The sequence below is a fragment of the Gobius niger genome (genome assembly GCF_951799975.1).
Source record: "Gobius niger genome assembly, chromosome: 1".
Classification (NCBI taxonomy): Eukaryota; Metazoa; Chordata; class Actinopteri; order Gobiiformes; family Gobiidae; genus Gobius; species Gobius niger.
Window position 1 is genome coordinate 48,425,083 of NC_136852.1, and position 21,149 is coordinate 48,446,231.

A 21,149-nucleotide genomic window follows, 5' to 3' on the forward strand; every position below is an offset into this window, starting at 1 on the left:
ACACTTGTAACAGTAACCGAGATGGAAAAGTACTGGGCTGTCAAGGCCATATTCAACACTAGGACTGAAGTGAGGTTAACACTGGAGTGAGGGCAACACTCCAGTCTTCTTCACTGAGTGAACAGATAAGATTATGGTTAATGTTTCATGAACGGTAAGTATTACTGGAAATCATAATATTTATAGCAGACATCATCTTTGTTATTGCAGGTCAGCTCATAAAAGCCTGTCAAAAAGTGGCAAGAAGAATAAAAATGCAGACAGCACTTAGTTTTTAGGAAACACAGACAGAAAAGTGCAATATTAAAGGCAGACACAGAAAGGAAGAGTCTTCATTTGCAATAAATAAGTAATAAATAAATAAAGCGTCAACACGAAATGTTACACATGTTAAAAAGGCAAAAGGAATTGAAAACATTCAAAGTGAGGGTTTTCCAGCGCAGGCAGGGACAGAGTCACTAACTTGACTAAACCTAGAGTTCCAGAGTCAGCAACTGGACTGGGACGGTGAACTACTGTAGTGTGAATTTTGACATTAACATTTTCTAATTTAGTTTGACTCGGTCTTTTGAAATATATTTTTTAAGTTTCAGTTAGTCAGTTTCAGTCAGATAAGAGTTAAATATTTCCATTTACTTTAGTTATTAGTAGAAAGAATTTAATATAATTGTACTAATTCATAGTTCAAATTTGTTGCACCAGGAGTTCGGATCATGTTCCCTTTTGTGCATTTTTTGTTTTGGTAAGTCGACAAAAAGATCCAGTAAATTTGCCGTTTTTCATTGTGTATTTGCTGTTAGCATGTTGACAAAATGAGGACAAAATACAGTATATTGATGACTAAATCAAACGCACGGTCATGGCTTCAGTGGTGCCCACACAGATCTTAGTGAGACTTAAGTTTAGCTGAGCAGCTCCAGATACGTCACAGGCACTTTCCCTTTGTGATTTCCCCGCTCCCCGATGAGCCAATCCGAGTCCATCCCCGGCACCGTGTAAACCGTGATGAGCTGCAAACACATAGGGACACATTACTCAATGGAGGCGTGAACTTAGGCTTTCCCTGAACAAGTTACGATAAGGCATGTGTTTATCCGTCTTGCAGTAAACTCCCTCCCACTGCCCAAAACACAGCTGCTCATAAAAATATCCCAGAGAATGAATGAGTGTGAACATACAGTAGATCAGTGGTTCTCAACCTTTTGGAGTCGCGACCCCCATAATAACGATGAATGGGCTTCGCGACCGGCTGGTTTTGTAGCATTTTTGTGAATGCTACCCTGAAAAGTGACCCTGCAAATTGTGAAATTAGCGTAAAAACTTATCCCTGTGAAGAACTGGGATGCCAGAAAATTATTAGAAAATACAGGAATGAGTTTGGACCTCAACTAACATTTTAATTTACTTTCATTGTTAAAAATGAAATCAGGCATAGGGCCTTTGATATGAGCCCTTTGACATCTTCAGGGGAGCTGAGACACATTGTGGTGAAAATCGATCACAGGTCTGTGCACCTCAGATTGGATTTGATATATTTTATGTTGCAGACTTGGAATCCACTGATTTTTGTCTTACAAATAAACTCCCTCTAAAGAACCTACTTTAAAGGGGCTGGATGCAAGTTCGCCATTTTATACTCACTACTGCCACCTCAGGCCATATGTGTAACTGCACCTTCTATATTAAGCTCGTGCATGACGGCAATTCGGGCCGAAGTGACACCTTTTTGAGTGACCGTGCAGGATTTTAGAGGCAGTTGTGGTGAACAGGTCTGAGCTCATTCTACACATTAGGACATGGCTGGAACATGTAGGGGGAGGAAAATACTTAATTTTAACATTTTTAAACTCCCTAGTCCCTTTAAATGAATACCATGCCCTATGCCCCAATAAAGCGACCCCTGCTGTCACAGTTCAACACTCACACGTTTTACAGTTTAGGAGCAACATACACAGGATTATGTCATGTTATTTCAAGATAATACCATGTTCGTACAATATACGGATCACGTTATTTCATGATATGAAATCCTCAAGTTTTTTCATACCAATTTATTATGAAATAATGTGATACATATCTGACCTTTTGAAGGCGACGAAAGATTGGACTAATAGATAATATAATAAAGGCTACAAAGAAATCCAGGCTCTGAAACTGTGGCCTCACATCAGCCAATATCGCAGCCTGTACTTAAAGGGATATTTCAGGATTTTTGACGTAGGGCCTCATTTCCTAGTTATCCAGAGTGTTGCTGATTTCTGGAGATATTTTTTTTTGTAATTCATGCAGTTCTTATATTTGAAGAGTTTCGTGGCGCTAGGCTAATGCAAGGCTAGTGCATTTCTATGGTATCAGCTACACTGCATTAAAAATGCTGACCCACTCCACAGTGCACCTGAGGCAAATCACTTTGAACGTCAGACTAGAGCTTAGATTTTAGGCCCGAGCCCGAAGATTTCCCGCATGAGAGTCGGGTTTGGGTCGGGTCGGGCCCGATCTAATCTCTACGCCAGACTAACAATATAAATGTCTGTGTCGATAGAATAATTTTTGGAATATAACTTTGCAACACATGAATGATCGCATTTTGAGGGACTATTTTCTAGCAGATCACTCCGCCGCTGCGTAGCATATACAACCACAAAGCTGATGCTGCTCAAATATAAGTTATTTTAAATGCAAAATGGTTAAAATTATTCTATCGACACAGACATTTATATGGTTAGTCTGGCGTTATAAGTGATTTGCCTCAGGTGCACTGTGGAGTGTGTAAGACTGTTTTTAATGCAGACTAGCTGATGTCGTAGAAATGCGCTAGCCTTGCATTAGCCTAGCGCTACGTATCTCTTCAAACATAAGAACTGCTTGAATTACAAAAAAATATCTCCAGAAATCAGCAACACTCTGGATAACTAGGAAATGAGGCCCTACGTCAAAAATCCAGAAATATCCCTTTAAAGAGAAAGGGTGGATTGAGGATTGAGGTAGGAAATATTTTTTCTTTACTAAAATTTTTAATTGTTGCCAGACTACCAGATTTTTAATATAGATCCACCTACACATATAGTTTTAACATCTAAAATTATTTTATTGAAGTGACCTGACGGCCAACAATGCGAAGCGAATCGATCGATCATTGAACAGGTGGCTATTCATCCATTTAACATTATAGATACAGACGGCATCTCTGGAATCGCCCATATATGGTCATGTTTAATAACAGCTAAGGGGAACAATTTGGAGAAAAATCTAAACTTCCTCTCATTATTCAAAAACGACTTAAACAAATGCTGAATTATGAATATAGTTTTCTACTAAATAAAGATGCAAAGACGTGGAGAGGAGCAAAGTGGTTCAACAGCCCATAAATATATAAATAACAGAGAATGCTAACATGATGCTTCATGTTAGCAGATCATCTTTTGTCTCAAATGTTTAACATATGTATGAATTACAAATAGTTGCAGCAAGATCACCTCATCAGCCAATAGTGACAGCTCACTGGAGTCCGCAGCATCATAGTCATACAGAACTTTGGCCTTGCGGGTTCCTGTAGCCGGCGCCTGGACTTCCTCTATCTTGAGCGTATCCGTCTCTACGGGGCTTAACTCGCCGTCGGCAGCCGAGCCTCCGGGCCCCGCAGAGTGAATGGAGTTTATGGCAAAGGCATTGGGCATCCTGGGAGAACAGGCGGAAGAAGTTGTTAGTTTGTCAGTGACTGCGTCTACAAACTTGCCACATCATTCAAATACACAGACCACAATCATGTGCTATGTTATGTAAAACTTTTTTTTTTGGCACTTTAGCCTGCAGTGAAAATACCCCAAGTATTTTGAATAAAGCTGGCACACACTGATCTGCTTTAATGTAAATGAAGCAATTCCAATTGAAGAATGAGCACCAAATGACAACCAGTGACATTCTAATCTGCCCAGGGACGAGAGTTTGTCCATGGACAGGATCAGAACACTTTTGGTGAAGGTAAATGTAACAAGTCTGCCTTTATAGAATACTTTGTGGAAGAGGAATATGGACTAAGTATGCAGGATTACAGAAACACAAGTAGAATTGCAAAAGGAGTTTAAATGAAATAACAGAAATGTTCAAACATGTGTAATCTCAAGAAATATGTTGAACTGAATATTCCTTTTAGATAGTGTAATGAAGCTCGAGATTATTCAAACTGGAAGATGAATCTGAAGCGTTTTAAGGTAAACAAATGTATCTACATACATTTAAAACTAAAATGTTGTGTTCATATTGGTCTGTGTACGTAAATATGCATTTATGTCATTATAAAACTATTTTAACAATGAATAGATGGTTAGAAATGCACTTTTTTGCAAAAAAATAAATAAAAAAACGAGTAGCATTCAAAATATTTTTCAACCATGAAGCCATTGGAGATAGATAAAACATTTTTGGCTAAAGACTGACTGATATGACTTCTATCTGTGAATTTTTTAAGTTTCTCAGTAGTGACTACGTGGTTAATTGCTGCTTAGACTCGAGGGCCATTTTTGAGCTGTGCAGAGTAGGACCCATCTTTGTGAAGCTATAACTCAAAGACCCTTTATCTGATCGACACCCTGCTTCTACTGCAGCAAGGTCATATTTGGGCGCAGCGGTTAGCGCTCACGCCTCCCAGCTAGAAGGTCCCGGGTTCGATTCCCACCTGGACAGGGCCTTTCTGTGTGGAGTTTGCATGTTCTCCCCGTGTCTGCGTAGGTTTCCTCCGGGTACTCCGGTTTCCCCTACCACTAATAACATGTACAATAGACTCCCCTCTGGGGCCAGGACTCCCCTGAAAAAGAGATTCTTAATCTCAGTGGGAGATGGTTAAATAAAGGTCAATAATAATAATAATAATAATAAACTATAATCTAGGATATGAAGATGATCACTCAATACACTTCTTTTCTAGAGCCCCTGATTTCGAAATTCAAAAATTGCCATTTTTAGCAGCCTTTAAATCCAAAACTGTACAATCTAATATCTAATCTTTTTGATGATTGTTCCTGGAACTATGTTCAGTAGACATGGCACATACCGAATAGTAGCCCTGTACATGATTCCGTTGCTGAGTTACAGCTCTTTAAAAGGTCAACTCCCTGTTTTGTAAATTGTCAAAAAAGAAACAATTGGGAGTTAGAGCAAATTACTTTGCACATGTTCATTACACATGGAATGACCCATTAGAAGACTGGAGCCTGTTGATCACCCATCCATAGACAAACTCCTGGGACATCATTTCCATTCCAATCATTCAGACTCAAACAGGGACACACTAACCACACATCCAAACCATTTTAGGAAGAAAAAAAAAAAGGTCTGGTTTCTAGACACAAATAATTCAATGCTGCCTGGTTGTGGTATAGGGCTATAATATAGGGCACGCAAGGGAAGGGGTTAAAAATGGCCAAAACTAATAATGACATATTTTTACATTAAAGTAAGGGGCTGGTAGCATAAAAACTGGACATGGCAGGGGAAATTATTTTAATCTTGATTTATAGAGGGGAAGTCATGATATGAAATTATAATGGAAGTCAATGGCAAAAACTGATTTATGGGTCTGCCATAGAGGCCAGGGGGGAAGGGGTTAAAAGTGGGCAAAAATGTATAATGACCTTATTTTTTCAAAAATGTAAAGGGTTTAGAAGATTAAAAAAAAAAGGTACATTTCAGGGGAAATAAGTTGCACTTTGATTTAGAGATGGGAGGTCAAAAAAAGAGTTTACCGAAGTCTATGGGTACGCAGATTTCTGAAGCACTCGCAGAGGATACAAAACTTCTAACGCAGTCAAGATTGATCAAAACTTAAATGAAACTCAGATATGTTTAAGAACATGTAAAAACACACCTCTGTGCCAATTTTCATAGGAATTGAACAACAATAGCAAAAGTTATCGCAAGAAGTACAAGCTTAGATACGCAGATTTCCCTAATCAGGGCAATTGTTCTGGAATACCATAATTAACGATGTTTGCTCCGTGACCAGATTGCCTGCGTGGAATGGACAGGGAAGAGTATGGCAGAGCCAAGCAAACAAATGACTCGCATTTCCCATAACTAATACAGTAGTGTGTCCAGCTGGGAAAGGATGTTGCAGTTAATCATGTGTCCAAAGATAAAACAGGGGTCACTGACAAAAAGGGAGCCACGGGGATATAGGGCCCAAAGGGATACAGTGAATCATCTGATCTAAGAAACTTTCACCCCTCGAAAAGGCAGTGCTCTTTCCTTAAAGGGGCTAGATGCAAGTTCATGATTTTATGCACTTCGGACCCAAATTAACACCTTTTTGAGTGACAGTGCAGGATTTCAGAGGTAGTTGCGGCGAAGAGGTCTGGGCTCATTCTACACATTAGGACATGGCTGGAACGTGTGGAGGGAGGAAAATACATAATTTTAACAGTTTTAAACTCTGTATAGTCCCTTAAACTAAACTGAAATTTTGTAAAGAAAAAAAAAAAGATTGGAAAGCGAAAGATCCACGGCAACCACAGACTCACTGACTCACCCATCTTCGCTGTGAAATCAGATGACAGGAAACGGTATGTTAGCGTTGACAGTGTTAGTAACATATTGGACTAAGGATGATCTTTGACTTGGAATGTTTAAGTCGCAGTTATGAAGCGGTTTAAAGTAGGCATAAATTATAATGTTCCTGAAATGTGCACTTCGCATTCAAATATAAAATGTACATAATGTGGACAACAGTTTGGATTTGTGGGATTATGCTTGTGCCGTCCTTACCTTCCCAGCTCCTTCTGCAGTTCTTGCATGTGGAGGTGACACTGTTTATAGTAGACTGCCTGGGCCTCCACAAACTCATTCAGGCAGCGTAAGTGATTTACCTGTGCAATAAAAGAACAAGTTAAACTGGGTGCCAATAAATGAAAAACTGGAACCAAAAGCTGTGGTAAAAAAAAAAGCTCTTAAATTTGATACAATGATAAGATGCTTGTTGATTTCTGAGGGCAATATTTTGTATCAATTTTTTTTAGGTGTAACTTCAAGGACAACAAAGTAATCCATCTATCGATCTATCAATGAAGGATTACATAGTCTTTTAATGAATTTGATGAACATTATTATTAAGTTTTATATTCCAGATCATGATTAATCCATAAGGGTACCAAATCAGCAAAGCCGAGTTTAGGAGTTAATGCATATCTGATCCAGTAGTATAGCAGTAGGAGCATGTGTACCTGTAATAAATATGCAGCATTACCGTGTAATAAGGATAATGGATTTGTGTGTCAGATTTCTTACGTGTGTACTGCTGATTCCCTCCAGCAGAAGGCGAGTAACTTCAGCTTGGCGGTCGAACTCCGTCTGGGCCACTCTCAACTCCTGTTCAGCCTACAACGTAAAATCAGAAGAATAGTAATTTGAGAATATTTAAAAATATACATACTTTGACAACATAATGTATTTGCTAGTTTTTATGTTTTCATTTCATTCACTGACTTCTTTGTTCATGCTTGTCATGTGTTAGAGATGAAGTGAAACAGACTTACATTTGCAATTTTATTTCAGTTTTCAATATGCTTGGTTAACAAAGATAGCAATAGACATAGCCATTATTAATGTTTGCACTGAATAATGGCTCACTTTTCACTTTTCAGGGTCATTGTCACAGAAATGCTGCCTGCAAGTTCATAAAATTGATCCAAATGTTTACAATAAAGTTCAGGAGGACAAATCAAATTTTGTGCCCATAGTGGAAAAAAGAAAAAGAAAAAAGAAAATCAGGTTTAAAATCAGATAGGGCCTTTAGATTGGACATTATTAAAGAGGCAGATTCTGATCCAAGTTTTGGCGACCTGTGGTGATCTGAGCTGCTTCTTCCTCTTGCACCATCTCCATTAATAGATGTGAACAGTAGGTAGATAAAACATTATACAACATTTATGATTTTCGTTATAGGATTAGTCACAGCTAATGCTAGTGTGACGTAATTGTGTGTAAAGTTCATACTTCAACATATGAGTGACAGCAGTTTGGCGAGGGTGCTGTAGCAAGTAGCTTTGCATGAATGAATTGAGACATTTTCCGAACAGCTGGAGGAAAAAAAGGTTGTGCATGGCAAAAAAAAACAAAGCAATAAAATGTAGTGTGTGACGTGCAGCATATTTCAGTGAATTGTTATTGAACGGTACAGAATAATTAATTAATTAATAATTAACGGGAGAATAATTAATAAAACATATATCACATATCTCACCTTTTCAACTTCTTCAGTCCATAGCTGCAAATACAGAAGCAACGAGTAGATTTACAAACTTTTACGGGCAAATATTTGATCACAGCTTCATTAGACAACAGAAATAAACTGTCAATCTGACACACTGCTGTGGTATGATGTGAGAGAGTTGACACTAAACCTCCGCACTCTCACTCTCACTCAATAAAACCAGTTACGCTTCATTGGATACAACACATAAGTCATCGTACTACTACAACTATCGGATGACTTCGGGCTTGCCCTGGGATTTTGGAAATACCCAACAGTAATTGTGACGTTTCTGATACTGTAAGTACAGCAATCGTTTTAAAATCCAGATTCAGTTCACGGGGGGGGGGGGGGAATCAACTGCTTCAGAGGGTCCGTGAGTAAAAGGCGTGAAAACAGGTGCTCTTCAAAAGCTTGGCCGCGATATATTTTAGACTAACGTAAAAAAAAAGTGAAAATGACTTTAGTTTACAAAGTAATTTGCATTACAAAATGGATGAATGAAAACCTTTGCATTAGTATTGTCAGTTTCAGATCTTTAAATTTAATTAAAAAGGAAATAGCCCTGGGGTTTTTGCATTGACTGAAGTAATTCCAGTCATAGAAAGTGACTTTGTGTGTGGTGATGACTTGTTCATGCCAGTAGTCTGTACGCACTATTTTTACACCTCAGTGATGATACATGTATGTTGATCTGTTGTATGCAAGCAGGTGATGCAAGCTGATTACAATCACACTTTCATTACTCACCGAGTGGGAGGGACAGTTTACGCCCATCCCCGGCTCTTCTAAGCTCCTGTTTACTCACTGAACACACCTCTGGGCTATTCCCGCACAGTAGTAAAGATAGTCAGTGAAATTACACTCTCGTTCATGTAATCGTTATCAAAACCATGGCCTAGACGGAAATGGATGAGTGGATAATGTTTGATGGGCTTGACCTCCCGCTGCTTCATTCTCACCTTCTCTCAAATTGTGACTAATGTGCACCGTGATGAGAACTTTTGTCATTTCCTACTTAATCAAAATAGAAACTCTGTGCCATGGTGATACATTTACCTGAAAAATGTAAAGACTACAGATAACCTATTCAAAGATGATCTGCTTTATAGAAATAAGACCCGAAAATTCAACATAAAAAAAAAAAAACTAGAAGGATAGCACATCTATAGTCAGATTTATGTCTCCACATTCCTATGGATTTCATGACTAGAATAGCCAATAATGACATTCAAAGGACTCGCATGTTCTGAGTCATCTTCTCACGAGAGAGAGTAGGATCACTTTACATCGGTCTTACGTATCCAGCACTGAAGCTTAGATAACACATTAAAGGCAAGGAAAGCCGAAACCCTCTCAACTTAGTCATAATGTGACCACAAAGAATTAAAAGAGCTTTGGTAGTGCAGCTGTTGCCGATAATCAAATTTACAGTAGGCCTTTCTAAAATGATCTTGGTCAGACCATGTTCCAGTGCAAATTACTCATGAATTGCGATGTCTATCCATTGAGCACCTAGCCAAACATAGCTTATTCCGCATTTGTGTTCCCGCTTACCGCTGAGGCACTGGCGGAAAGGACGTAGTTGCGTGGTCTGGTCTCCTGAAAATCCGGGGCCTGCGCAAATGTAATGAATGACACATTTTAAATGAATTAGTATGGTATTTTATTGTTTGGTTTTTATTACTTTTAAAAGAACAGGACAATAATCCTTCTAGACTCCAAGTCAAAATTATAGCACCAATACATGCAGCACCAAAAGCCATCACTGCACTTACCATTAATTCTCCAACTGGAACTTACGACTAAATAAACTTTATTTTTATGAAATCATCAACAACCCACTACAACCCGTGCATCATGAAGTTCAGGACCTTGACCTGTTATCTGCCAGCTTAGGGTTAGGTTTAGCAATATCCACCTTTGTAAGTGTATTGACTGAATAACCTGGCTAACGCCATGCTGCTGTGTGCGCTCGAATCATTTCGAACTGCACATCAGCCTGGGGACCATGGCCAAAATTTTCGCATGGACTTGGGAACCAATCACAGAGCGAGGAGGGACGGCAAGATGATGACGAGCTATTCGATATACGGAAGCTTGTAGTTTATTTACAGATAAAAAAAAAAAAAGTTTATTTACGGATCAAACATGACAGCAGCAGACGCGACGCTATTTTTCAATCGAGCTTTAGGCCGTGATAAAATAGTTTAGCTCTAAAGTTTACAGCGGGTACGTCATACGTCATCGGATACGATGATACGATTGGCTGTGGCCACGTGCAGACGCACTATGGATGATCGTGAACCACACCTCTCCTACGAGAAAATGAATTGGTGGTCCCCAGACTAAATATCACTTGTGATTTTAGTCTGGCGTTAGCAAGGCTATTGACTGGACAGCTTACAGCCAAAATGCCAGTGTAATAGCTCAATTGAAAGCCAAGATCTTCTAGTTTCTAACAATATGTGTGAGATCTGTGTGAGTGAAAGATGACTTACATCACATTTGCTGTTCCCAACTCTAATCATAACCCTAACCCCAGCTCCCTGGTCAGGGTGGATGGCAAGTAACAGGTTAACATTCAAGCCAAAGCACATGTCTTTGATTTTGCATTTTCTGACTAATCTGCACCCTACCCTTGTGTGGTCAAGGTCTTAGAGCACACAATGTGAAATCATGAAGGTCTTATCTTCTATTGTTCTGGCTAATGGATGTTCACTGGCGAATAAAAAAGATGAACTACTACTGCCAGAAGATTGTGAAAGACTGTTGTAGAGCAGAGGGAGCAGCAGGAGGAAGAGGAAGGAGGAGGTGAAGGAGCTGACCAGTGCAGGACACCACACTCTGAAACAGGGACAAACCCAGGAGGCACTGCACTGTTTCAGAGGATCAGAGGAAACTGAAGGCAGCCAGCCAGGTTTCCTCCGGGTGCTACGGTTTCCCCCGACTTCCAAAAACATGCTGGTCAGGTCGGCCCACAGCGGCTCAGTCGCAGCAGCTCAGGACTCACACCCGAATGCATTTTCATTGTACGGATGTACAATGACAAATAAAGCACTTACATAATTAACGAAACTTCATCCAGATTCTATTTAAATATGACTTGAAATATTAGTATCACGTAGTCTCTGAGCTGGACTGGTGTCGCCTCGGGATCCTCCCTGAACAGCTGGAGGAGGTGTGCATGGAAAGGGAAGTCTGATCTCTGCTCAGACTGCTTCCTCCGTGACCCAACCCCAGATAAAGCAGACGGAAATGGATGAATGGGTAATATACTGTATTCTGTTTCTTCTTAAATATTTATAGCTTGAAATGAAGGATTGCATTCAGAGGTAGTTCAAGATCAGTTGTGAATCTACTGATCATAATTATTGGCTTCACAATTGATTAAACAAAAGCTAGTTCGAGCAGATGTTTTTCCTAGTAGAAGAACAAAAAATTGTTTTTCAGCCATTGTAAAAGCAGACATTTGTGAGAAAATGTACTTTTATATTGTTCATGAACTAGCAGCTAGTTGCTGTTGCTTTCATTAAAGTATTAGTCTTTTACAGTTGTGAAATGTGCCAAATAAAGCCATCCCTGAATGCTAGAAATGCGTTTGTAAAGTAAGGAATGAGTTTGGACCACAACTAACAATTTAAAATCTACATGCTGCCTCTTTCATTGTTCGAAAACTACAACACACGTATGGGTCCTTTAAGCGCTATACGGTGCCATATGAGAACCTGCAGAATCAGAATAAACCACTGCTTCCAAAAACAAATCTACAATTAGATTTTAGAGACTTAGGTGCTTAAAACATGATCTTGTTTAGGCTCCAGAATTAGAAAGAAAATACCTATCACCTTAGAATACAAATAGGCTATGCAAAAGAAACTGCCAACTCATTTTAAAAAGTTATTCTGTGAAATGCTTGTAGTGAAACTAGGTGAGATCCTACACCCGTATTATTGCTCACGCTTCAGGAGGTGATGCAACTCTGTCAAGTCACAACATGACTCATAGTGAGTAACAATAACAAGGCCTTTTACTTGGCATTAGGTGTAACCTGGCAGCACAAATCAAAGCACAACATGCGTAAAAATAATCAAGCAAGTACATCCTTTCAGGTCAAGCACAAAGGCAGTTTCAATTATGATAAAGTGGTGATTCAGCAGACAATAATACTAATCTCATCTCTCAACAGTAATGAATTTGTCGGTATGCACAGGAAGTAAGTGAGTTTCAATCCTGCCAATACAAATGCATGATGCCCGTATTTGGAAGAACCTCTGAGGCTCATTTACTACGATATGCACAAAACTAAAAGGTTGATAGGATGGGTTTTTCACTGCAGGTGGTCTGGTGTGGACTTTTTTGTTATATGCTTGATTACAAATTTTAATTAAGCACGTAACAGAGCTATTGCCCATTAAATAGATGTTAATTATATCTCGGGCTTCACAATATATCACCAAATTGTTATCGCAATATTGGGTGATATCTGTGGGGGCCTTGCTGTGTGGAGTTTGCGTCCTCTCTGTGGTGTCTTCCAGGAGGTACTCGAGTCCATTTTGACCTTGTTTGGTCCTGATTTAGAACTTGACATTTTTCGGAAGGAAAGAAAAAGTGTTTGGTTGAACTGAACACACTGCTGAAATGGTTTTGAAAATATTGTAATAATATCATATTGAAATATTTAAAATTGTTATCCAGTTTCATAATCTTTCTCTCTAAAGTGCAGCCCAAATAATATATGCTCATTCTAAAATAAATACTATTTGAATGCTTGTTTGTCCAATTCAGGGTCGTCGTAGCTGCTCTTTCTGTGAGAGTGCAGGGGTCTGATTCTGACACTGAAAAGTTGTGCTGTATGCCGAGGGGTTTTGGATGGGTTTTCATATCACTTTGGACAGGTTTGACCACTGATACCTGGAAACTCTGGGATGATCTGTTTAGGGCTGTGCTCCGTGTCCCTTGTTTATTTTTCAAAGCCACAAATTGCATATATCATTGACAATAAACATAATTCAGAAAATGTTATTGAAGAGGGGCTAAAATACACTGGATCTTTAGAACTGATCTATTGTATACTATGGGAAGTCATTAATGTATGTGGCACAAACTAATCAATCTGGTAAAACACAGACATCCCTGTATTACCTGATTAAGCAACTACTGAGTTTTTTTCATCACTTTCTGTGTGCAGTCAGTGAAAGATGTCTTTGAACTGGAGCATGCTGTCCAATAGTTGTGAAAGCCGTAATTGTGCATCTGTGGACTGCAATCTAACTTTATCACACGGTGTACTACTGAAACTCCACAATAGTACTGCACTGTAAAGCGGACAATATATTGCACTCACTCAGCCTAACTCCTCATCCCTGCTGCTCTGACACTTGGCTTAACAAGGCTTAACGCTGAGGGGAAAAAAAGATTTCTGCAATAAAGGCCAACCTTTTTTTATTAACCGTTCAGTATTGATGGTTAAATATTACTCTTTAATTTAACATGTATCTGAACAGATTTGATTATTACAATTCTTTGTCTGAAAGGAGGCTATTAACAATTGTGCCCTGTCGCGAGAACCAGGCACAAGTCGGCTGACTCAGTTTCCCACAAATCGAGAAAGAAGAGATTTTTTTGAAAATTTGTGATTTTCGCTTTTTTGCAGAATGTTTTTAGTTGATCTCACGAGAGAAGCCTCACCATTTAGATAACAGTATTGGTATATTTAAAAGCGTAAATTCTATGGGGGAAAAACTCGTGTCATTGTGTGTGTGTGACTTCATGATTATGCAACGCTTCCCATGTGTCTCACGGAGGGCGGCTGCTGTTGCTAACGCTCTGAATAGCCGGATGGTAATGCTGGAATACTACTACAGAAGTTTGTTTTTCTGTGTGAAAGCAGTGTACTTTTCTAGGCTAACTTTTCCAGTGTGACTGATGATGCCCTGTACGCATGCACAGCGCCCTGCTGACCATTACGCTCCCGAGCCAAATCCTTGCCTTCAGAGCTTGTTTTAAGACAGAAGGATGTAGCGCGGATTTGCATAACTCAACATTAAAAAGAACTGAGTGACGAAAATGGATGCGATAGTAAACAAGTTTGCTGAGCAGAGGACTCGCAAAGGTTACTTCAGACTGGTGAGTGAGAGTTTGTTTTTCTTGGCGTGTGGCCGCTGTGCCAACTGTGTTTGCTTTTTGATGAGGCCATTGTTGTGCTGTAAACTAAACGTGGTGTGTTCAGTGGGTTGGATTTGTTTGTGTTTTGTTTTTGGTAGTAAACTGTATGTGCAGGTTACGGATAATATAACGTAGTCATTGTCCAAGGCACTAATGACCGTGTGTGCGTTCTTCTTTCCCTCTGGTCAAATGTGTGTGTTGGGATAATGTTGCTAGTTGTCATTGTGTTGTTGGTTGCTGTAGAGGTAGGCTCTATGAATAAATTAACTAAATTAGATGTAAATCAGCCCTATTGTCTCTCCGAGCAGCAAAGAGAGGGGAGAACAGCCCAAAAGTTTAGAAGCCGATTTCTCAGGTTAGAAAAATTCTGGGTCTTTAACTTCAAATTGCTCTGAATTCAACAAATATTGTAAGATTTCCATGTGTTACACATTGTTGGAAAGCTTGGAGAAGACACTTTAACAATCTGTGAAAAGCTCAAAATCCCCCAAAACCGACTTGTGATTCCTGTGACTGGGCACAATTTTAAACTCAAGATAAAAGTAAGCATCTAACAAATTTTCACTGTAAGTGCTTATTGAAGCGGTTTATTCATAATCCCAACGCAACTACTCTACTGTTTTCATTTTGTTGTGTTGGGTCGGCCGGTCCTCTATAACTCTTCAATGCACAGTGGCTTATTATACTGATCCGTATGGTAAAAAGGTACAAGTTTGTTTGAAAGGTAGAACTTTTGAGTCAGCTACTTTCCTCTCTGGACATTTGGACACTACCACTATAAAGAGAAGAGCAAGACAGAGGGCATGCTGCGGACATTTGGACATGACCTTTAGGATAAACTCTTTCAAGTTGCTTCAAAGTAGTTTCGAAATTTGTCAGGCAATACCATTGAACTCTATGGGTGCTGCTGAGCCACCATTTGAAAACAATGGTTAAAAATAATATACTAGAAGATGATAATGTAAAAAAGAAGCTAGTAGAATAAGCACATCACTCACAAATTATATATCTCTTGCTAAATGTGCAGGATAACTACTCAAGGCAGTTGTTAGGGCTGAGAAACAGCTTGTTATAACATAAAAAATACCAATATTATTTAAATTGCTGCTACAATGGACACATTATTCAAACTAATTCCAATAATTATGAAATATAAGTGTCTACTCTTCCCCAGCCCTAAGCACTATGGAGAAAATAAGAAGATGATGGAGAATCAGTACTGAAAATATCGGGGTCATACTTACGTCTCCTTCACACTGGGATATTAGGATGCACGAATAGTCAGCCAGTTAGTCACATCTGCTGAAATCAAATGATTTGGAAATCACAGACAATAAAGACATGAACACATACCGCAGCTTTGGCCTCGGCGACTTTGGCCTTTTTCAAACGAGCCTTGCAGGCATCCAAGTCTAGACGCAAGTTCTCCAGAAGACGCCGCTCTTTCTGGAAGGGTGACGCACACATTTGAAAAACACGTCAATCACAAAAGTTGAGGTTATAATGTAATTTGCTGACCTCTAGAGGGTAACATTTGAAACTACACCACAGATGTACAATATCTTTCTTGACCAAAAAGGTTTGTGGCAGTTTTTTTTAGCAAGAGAACCAGAGAGCAACAGTAGGATTGAAAGATGAGTGGAATGTTATTACTTTTTAAGTAGAATCAGTGGGAAAAGAGTCACGTGTTGTCGTATAGGTGGCGATCACAACATTCAATCAAGAATTTGATAATTTCACATGGAGGGCAGGGACCTGTATGACATATCTCTATGGACGATTCTTGATTTTGAGAAACATAAAATAACCAAACAATCAATTAATTTCCCCCCCCCTCCTAAATAAGCACAGTGTTAGCATTGGGGTCATTCTGTGTGGTTTCCCCCACGGCCTCCCAGGTGACCCTCTCAGATTTGGATGAAACTTTTTTTTCTCCACATGTGTATTGAACACATCAAAGTTATTCGCTCTTACTCGCCATCGTTTTTTTTTTTTTCACAGACAATTTACAAAACAGGGAGTTGTAAACACCTTTTCTGCTCCCGGGTGCTTTTTGCCTTTGTGTGCATGTTTAAATAGCTGTAGCTCAGCAATGGAAACAAGTATAGAGCTAAACTTTGGTCTATGTCATGTCTACTAAACATAGTCCCCGGCACAATGTTCTAGATTGTAAAGTTTTGGATTTATAGGCTGCTAAAAATGGCAATTTTTGAATTTCCGATGTTCTTCCCCAAAATGTCAGGGGCTCTACGAATTCATATTCTAGATTTTAGTTTATTAGGATAACCTTGCTGCAGTAGAAGCAGGATGTCGATCGGATAAAGGGTCTTTGATTTATAGCTTCACAAAGATGCGTCCGACTCTTAAAATCTCAAAAATGGTCCTCCAGTCTATTCAAAAAAATTTCACAGATTGAGTGCATATCAGTCAGTCTGTAGAGATGCTCAAATGATTTCAGGGTTAAAAATATTTTCACTGCTATTTGTTTTTTGCAAAAACCAAGTGGATTTCTAACCATCTATTCATTGTCAAAATAAAAAAGACAAGGTTTATAAAGACAGAAATGCATATTTATGTACACAGACAAATCTGAACATAACATTTTAGTTTTGCATGTATGCAGATTTACACACTTCATGAAACAGGAAGGACAAAACACAAAACAAAACACCAAGACCAGTGTTGGTGCCATTTCACCATGTTCTTTGTGCTGTGGACTCACCATACTGGCAGCAAAACAGAACTGTTAAAAAATGTGTAATTTTTTAAATTTATTTAACCTTTATTTAACCAGGAAAGTCCCACTGAGATTAAAAACCTCTATTTCAAGGGAATACTGGCCAAGAGGCAGCATCTCAAGAAATACTTTTGCAGTGAATATTCCTTTTAGATAGTATAATGAAGCTAGTGAGAATTCAAACAGAAAGATGTATCTGCAGCATTTTTGAGGTAAACAAATGTATCTACATACATGCAAAACTAAAATGTTCTGTTCATATTGGTCTGTGTACATAAATAGGCATTTCTGTCGTTAAAAACCTTGTCTTTTTCATTTTAACAATGAATAGATGGTTAGAAGTGCCCCCCTTTTTTTGTGTGAGCAAAAAATGAGTAGCATTCAAAACACCTTTTAACCATGAAGCCATTTCAGATAAATAAAATATTTCTGGCTACAGACTGACTGATAGGCTTTCTATCTGTAAAAAAAAATTGAAGTGCCCAAGTAGTGACTACGTGGTCTATCCTGCATAGACTAGAGGGCCATTTTTTAGCTTTTCTGAGTAGGACCCATCTTCGTAAAGCTATAACTCAAAGACCCTTTATCAGATCAACATCCTGCTTCTACTGTAGCAAGGTAATATCCTAATAAACTGAAATCTAGGATATGAAGATGATCACTCAATGCACTTCTTTTGTAGAGCCCCTGACATTTTGGGGAAAAAATAAATAAATAAATAAAAAATTGCCATTTTTAGCAACCTATAAATCCAAAACTTTACAATCTAGCACATTTTTGATGATTGTGCCTGGAACTGTCTTAAACATGACAAACCAAATTGTAGCCCTGTACATGATTCCATTACTGATCTACAGCACTTTAAAAGATGCTCACAAATACAAAAAGCACCCCTTAAGCAGGTTAGAGCAAATGAGTTTGCGTGTAATTATTACACATGTGGAGGAACAAAAAAAAAAGTTGAATACAATTCTGAGCGAAGATTCTGGGAATTTGGGTTACACAGAATTACTCATTGGTGGTCCGTCGTCTTTAAGTTTCTCCTTTCTCCTCCAGCTGAGACGTGCTTCCAACGAACTCAAGTGAACAATCTGGATGTGCGTGAGAGTGAGAGCTAGAAACATGTTTCGGCAACTGCTGAAAGATTTTACGCAACTAAGTACACTACCGTTCCAACGTTTGGGGTCACCCAGGCGAGCTCTATAGCTTCTCTAATCAGCCCAACAGTTTTCAGTAGAGATCGACCAATAAGGGTTTTTCTAAGGCCGATGCCGATTTTTCCAAATGTCTTGCCTGTAATCCTGTGTATGATGCTCCTAAACTGTAAAATGTGTCAGTGTTGAACTGTGACAGCAGGGGGTGCTTTATTGGGGCATAGGGCTATGTTTACTGTAGTAGGTATTTTAGGGGGAGCTTGTTTGAAAGACAAAAATTAGCAGATTCCAAAACAAAAAAAATGGTGAGTCTCTATCTCTAATGGCTACAAAATTATAAGCAAAAGTCTACAATATAAAATATATAAAATACGATCTGAGCCAAATCTGAGGTTTAGGTTTAGGTTAATTAACATTGACATATCAAAAAAACAATTCAACCTGAAATATGTCAATTTTAATAGAATAAAAACAGCAATAGAAGAAAAAAAACATCTATAAAACAGATTTATAAAACAACATTAAAGCTTGTGGGATAAAATGTATTTCATGTTCTTGTCCTTCAGGATATTCTGGAGGGTCTGCTGTGTGGCCATGTCCCGCCTCTCACTCAGATATTGGATGTGTTTTTGCTTTCAAGCTTTTGCTAAATTCTTGCAGGAAGAGGTGTCGTAAATTACCGACACTCTGCATTAAGGGGTTAAAGCTTGGAATGTGCTTTTTCCAATGCAATTTGCCGATAGCTGATATCAGCCGATATTGTAAAATACCCAAATATTGGCCCGATATATCAGCCGACCTCTAGTTTTCAGCAGTGCAAGCATGATTGCACTAAGGTTTTCTAATCATCAACCTCTGCACACCCAGGGAGGTGTTCCATTAAAAATCACCCGTTTCCAGCTAGAATAGGCATTCACAACACTACAATGTCTAGACTGTATTTCTGATGAATTTAATGTTTAATATTTTCTTTCAAAAATAAGGATATTTTAAATGACCCCAAACCTTTGAGCGGTTCTGTACCTCCGACTTTCACAGTTTGATAACGGAGTAATTCAGGCAGTGCAGCTTTAAGTCCTCTCAACTGACGAATCACAAATTTGTGAAATTCAAAACATTATTATTATTATTTACTATTATTTATTATTATTATTATTATTATTATTATTATTATTATTATTATTATTATTATTATTATTATTATTATTTAACTTAATCAGTTTTTGGTGACTGAAGAGATGTTCAAACCTATTTCAATTCTGTGTCATGAAGCCCTGTAATTAGAGCTAGATAAGCCACATCTAAACTGCATTTTGATAATTAAAATGCACGGATAAGAAATTATTTAGAAAAGCTCAAAAACACCGGATTTCGTCCAGCTCTGTTTCCACTGCATCAGAAAATCATGGGACGTACGTGACCAGACTGCCTCAATTAATTCCTTATGTTACTCACCGAGATCGTCCGCCAGTCGCCCTCAAGGAAATTTCTGAGGGGGTTCAGAAAACTAATGGATGCAGTTTGGAGGAATTCTCTCTCTGATGCTCCCAGGTGCCTCTCACACTCTCCAACTTTAATCAGCGTGCTGCCTGAGAAAACGCAAGCATACACGCATTTATGTCATTGAAATAACCTTGGTGTGAACTAAAACACACACACATCACTTAAAGGGTCATTAACTTTTAGGAGCATGTTACAATGTTTTTCCCTCATCAAAAACATACTTAAAGGGGGGGTATTATGCAAAATCGACTTTTTCAAGCTTTAAATCAAGGTTATTATGTCATTCCCTCATTAAAAACATGCCTGAAGTGTTGCCATGGCACATTCACGTATTTTTGAGTAATCTGTAAAAACTCTGACGGCGGCCATTTTAGGGATAGGTTTGCCCGAGTCCTCCTAGGAACGCCTCCACCTCCTGGAGACGCCTCCGAGCTTTCGTCATCAGCCGAGTAACCAACCACTGCTCCTCAGCAGAACCCCCTCCCCACTGATGCCACAGACAGCGTGTGGAGGGGGCGTGTCAGAGAGGGTCAGAGGTTCTTAAAGAGACAGAGGCCTATTTCAAGACATTCGCTGCAGCCATTTTGAGAGAGCAATTTTACACAAGGCAGTTATTTTAATTTATTGCATTTACAGACCAACAGAAGGTTTCGTCATTATTGTAGTGTGATATAGACTGGTGCTATGTGATTGAAAAAAAGCATAACACCCCCTCTTTAAAGGTGTTTCTCGCATGTTTGAGTAACCTTTGAATCTTCCATGGGTACAATTCGAAGGTTACCAGGGAGCACTCATTTCCTCTTGTCCAGCTCCCGTCCCGATCACAACTTATCCACCCAACATGATGTAGCCTGCTCTGACACTAGCACCAATGGCCTGACAGCACCCTACGCGCCAGAGGTCTTAGGGACAGATGCGATTAGATGTCGAATCCGGAAGATAGGAAGCAGGAAAATGTGATTACGCCGTAGTAGATCATTACAGCATTTTCTAACAAGCAAAGTATACGTTTGTGATCAAGATCTGCTCTAATGACTTAAGGACGGGACTGCGAGGGCTGCACGATAAAAAAAAAAAAATGTTGTTGTATTGTTTGTTTATGTCGGACCAAAGCATTTGCCAGTAGCATCCTTATAATCATTTTTTTCTTGATTATGCTATTTTTGTAATCATGTAGTGCAATAATTGAAATCGTAATAACATTTTGATTAACTGCACAGCCCTAAGAACTTCATTATTCATTTTGTAAATTTTGTTGCAATGACCATGAAGCAAATTCTTCTTAATGCTTTCTTGTGATATAGGAGTTGTTTGTTGAGAACATAACCAAAACAATAATTTTGTA

At 38.8% G+C, this 21,149-nt stretch overlaps 1 protein-coding gene across 6 annotated transcripts in view; it reads right to left on the minus strand.

The window, feature by feature from the left end:
• Positions 1–673: 673 nt before the first annotated feature.
• Positions 674–21,149, minus strand: part of sh3glb2a (SH3-domain GRB2-like endophilin B2a) — a 28,883-nt gene continuing 8,407 nt past the window's right edge. For 2 of the 6 annotated variants that reach the window (XM_079568390.1, XM_079568387.1), the window contains 9 exons: positions 19,757–19,890; positions 15,764–15,856; positions 15,655–15,666; positions 9,800–9,859; positions 8,234–8,257; positions 7,279–7,368; positions 6,760–6,860; positions 3,477–3,678; positions 674–1,010 (listed from right to left, as the gene is read on the minus strand). In XM_079568390.1, the coding sequence (XP_079424516.1) occupies positions 903–1,010; positions 3,477–3,678; positions 6,760–6,860; positions 7,279–7,368; positions 8,234–8,257; positions 9,800–9,859; positions 15,655–15,666; positions 15,764–15,856; positions 19,757–19,890 (824 nt within the window). In that variant the 3' untranslated portion in view covers positions 674–902. Of the gene's footprint in view, positions 1,011–3,476; positions 3,679–6,759; positions 6,861–7,278; positions 7,369–8,233; positions 8,258–9,799; positions 9,860–15,654; positions 15,667–15,751; positions 15,857–19,756; positions 19,891–21,149 lie in introns of all 6 variants that reach the window. The other 4 variants (XM_079568391.1, XM_079568389.1, XM_079568388.1 and 1 more) reach the window with 2 other exon arrangements.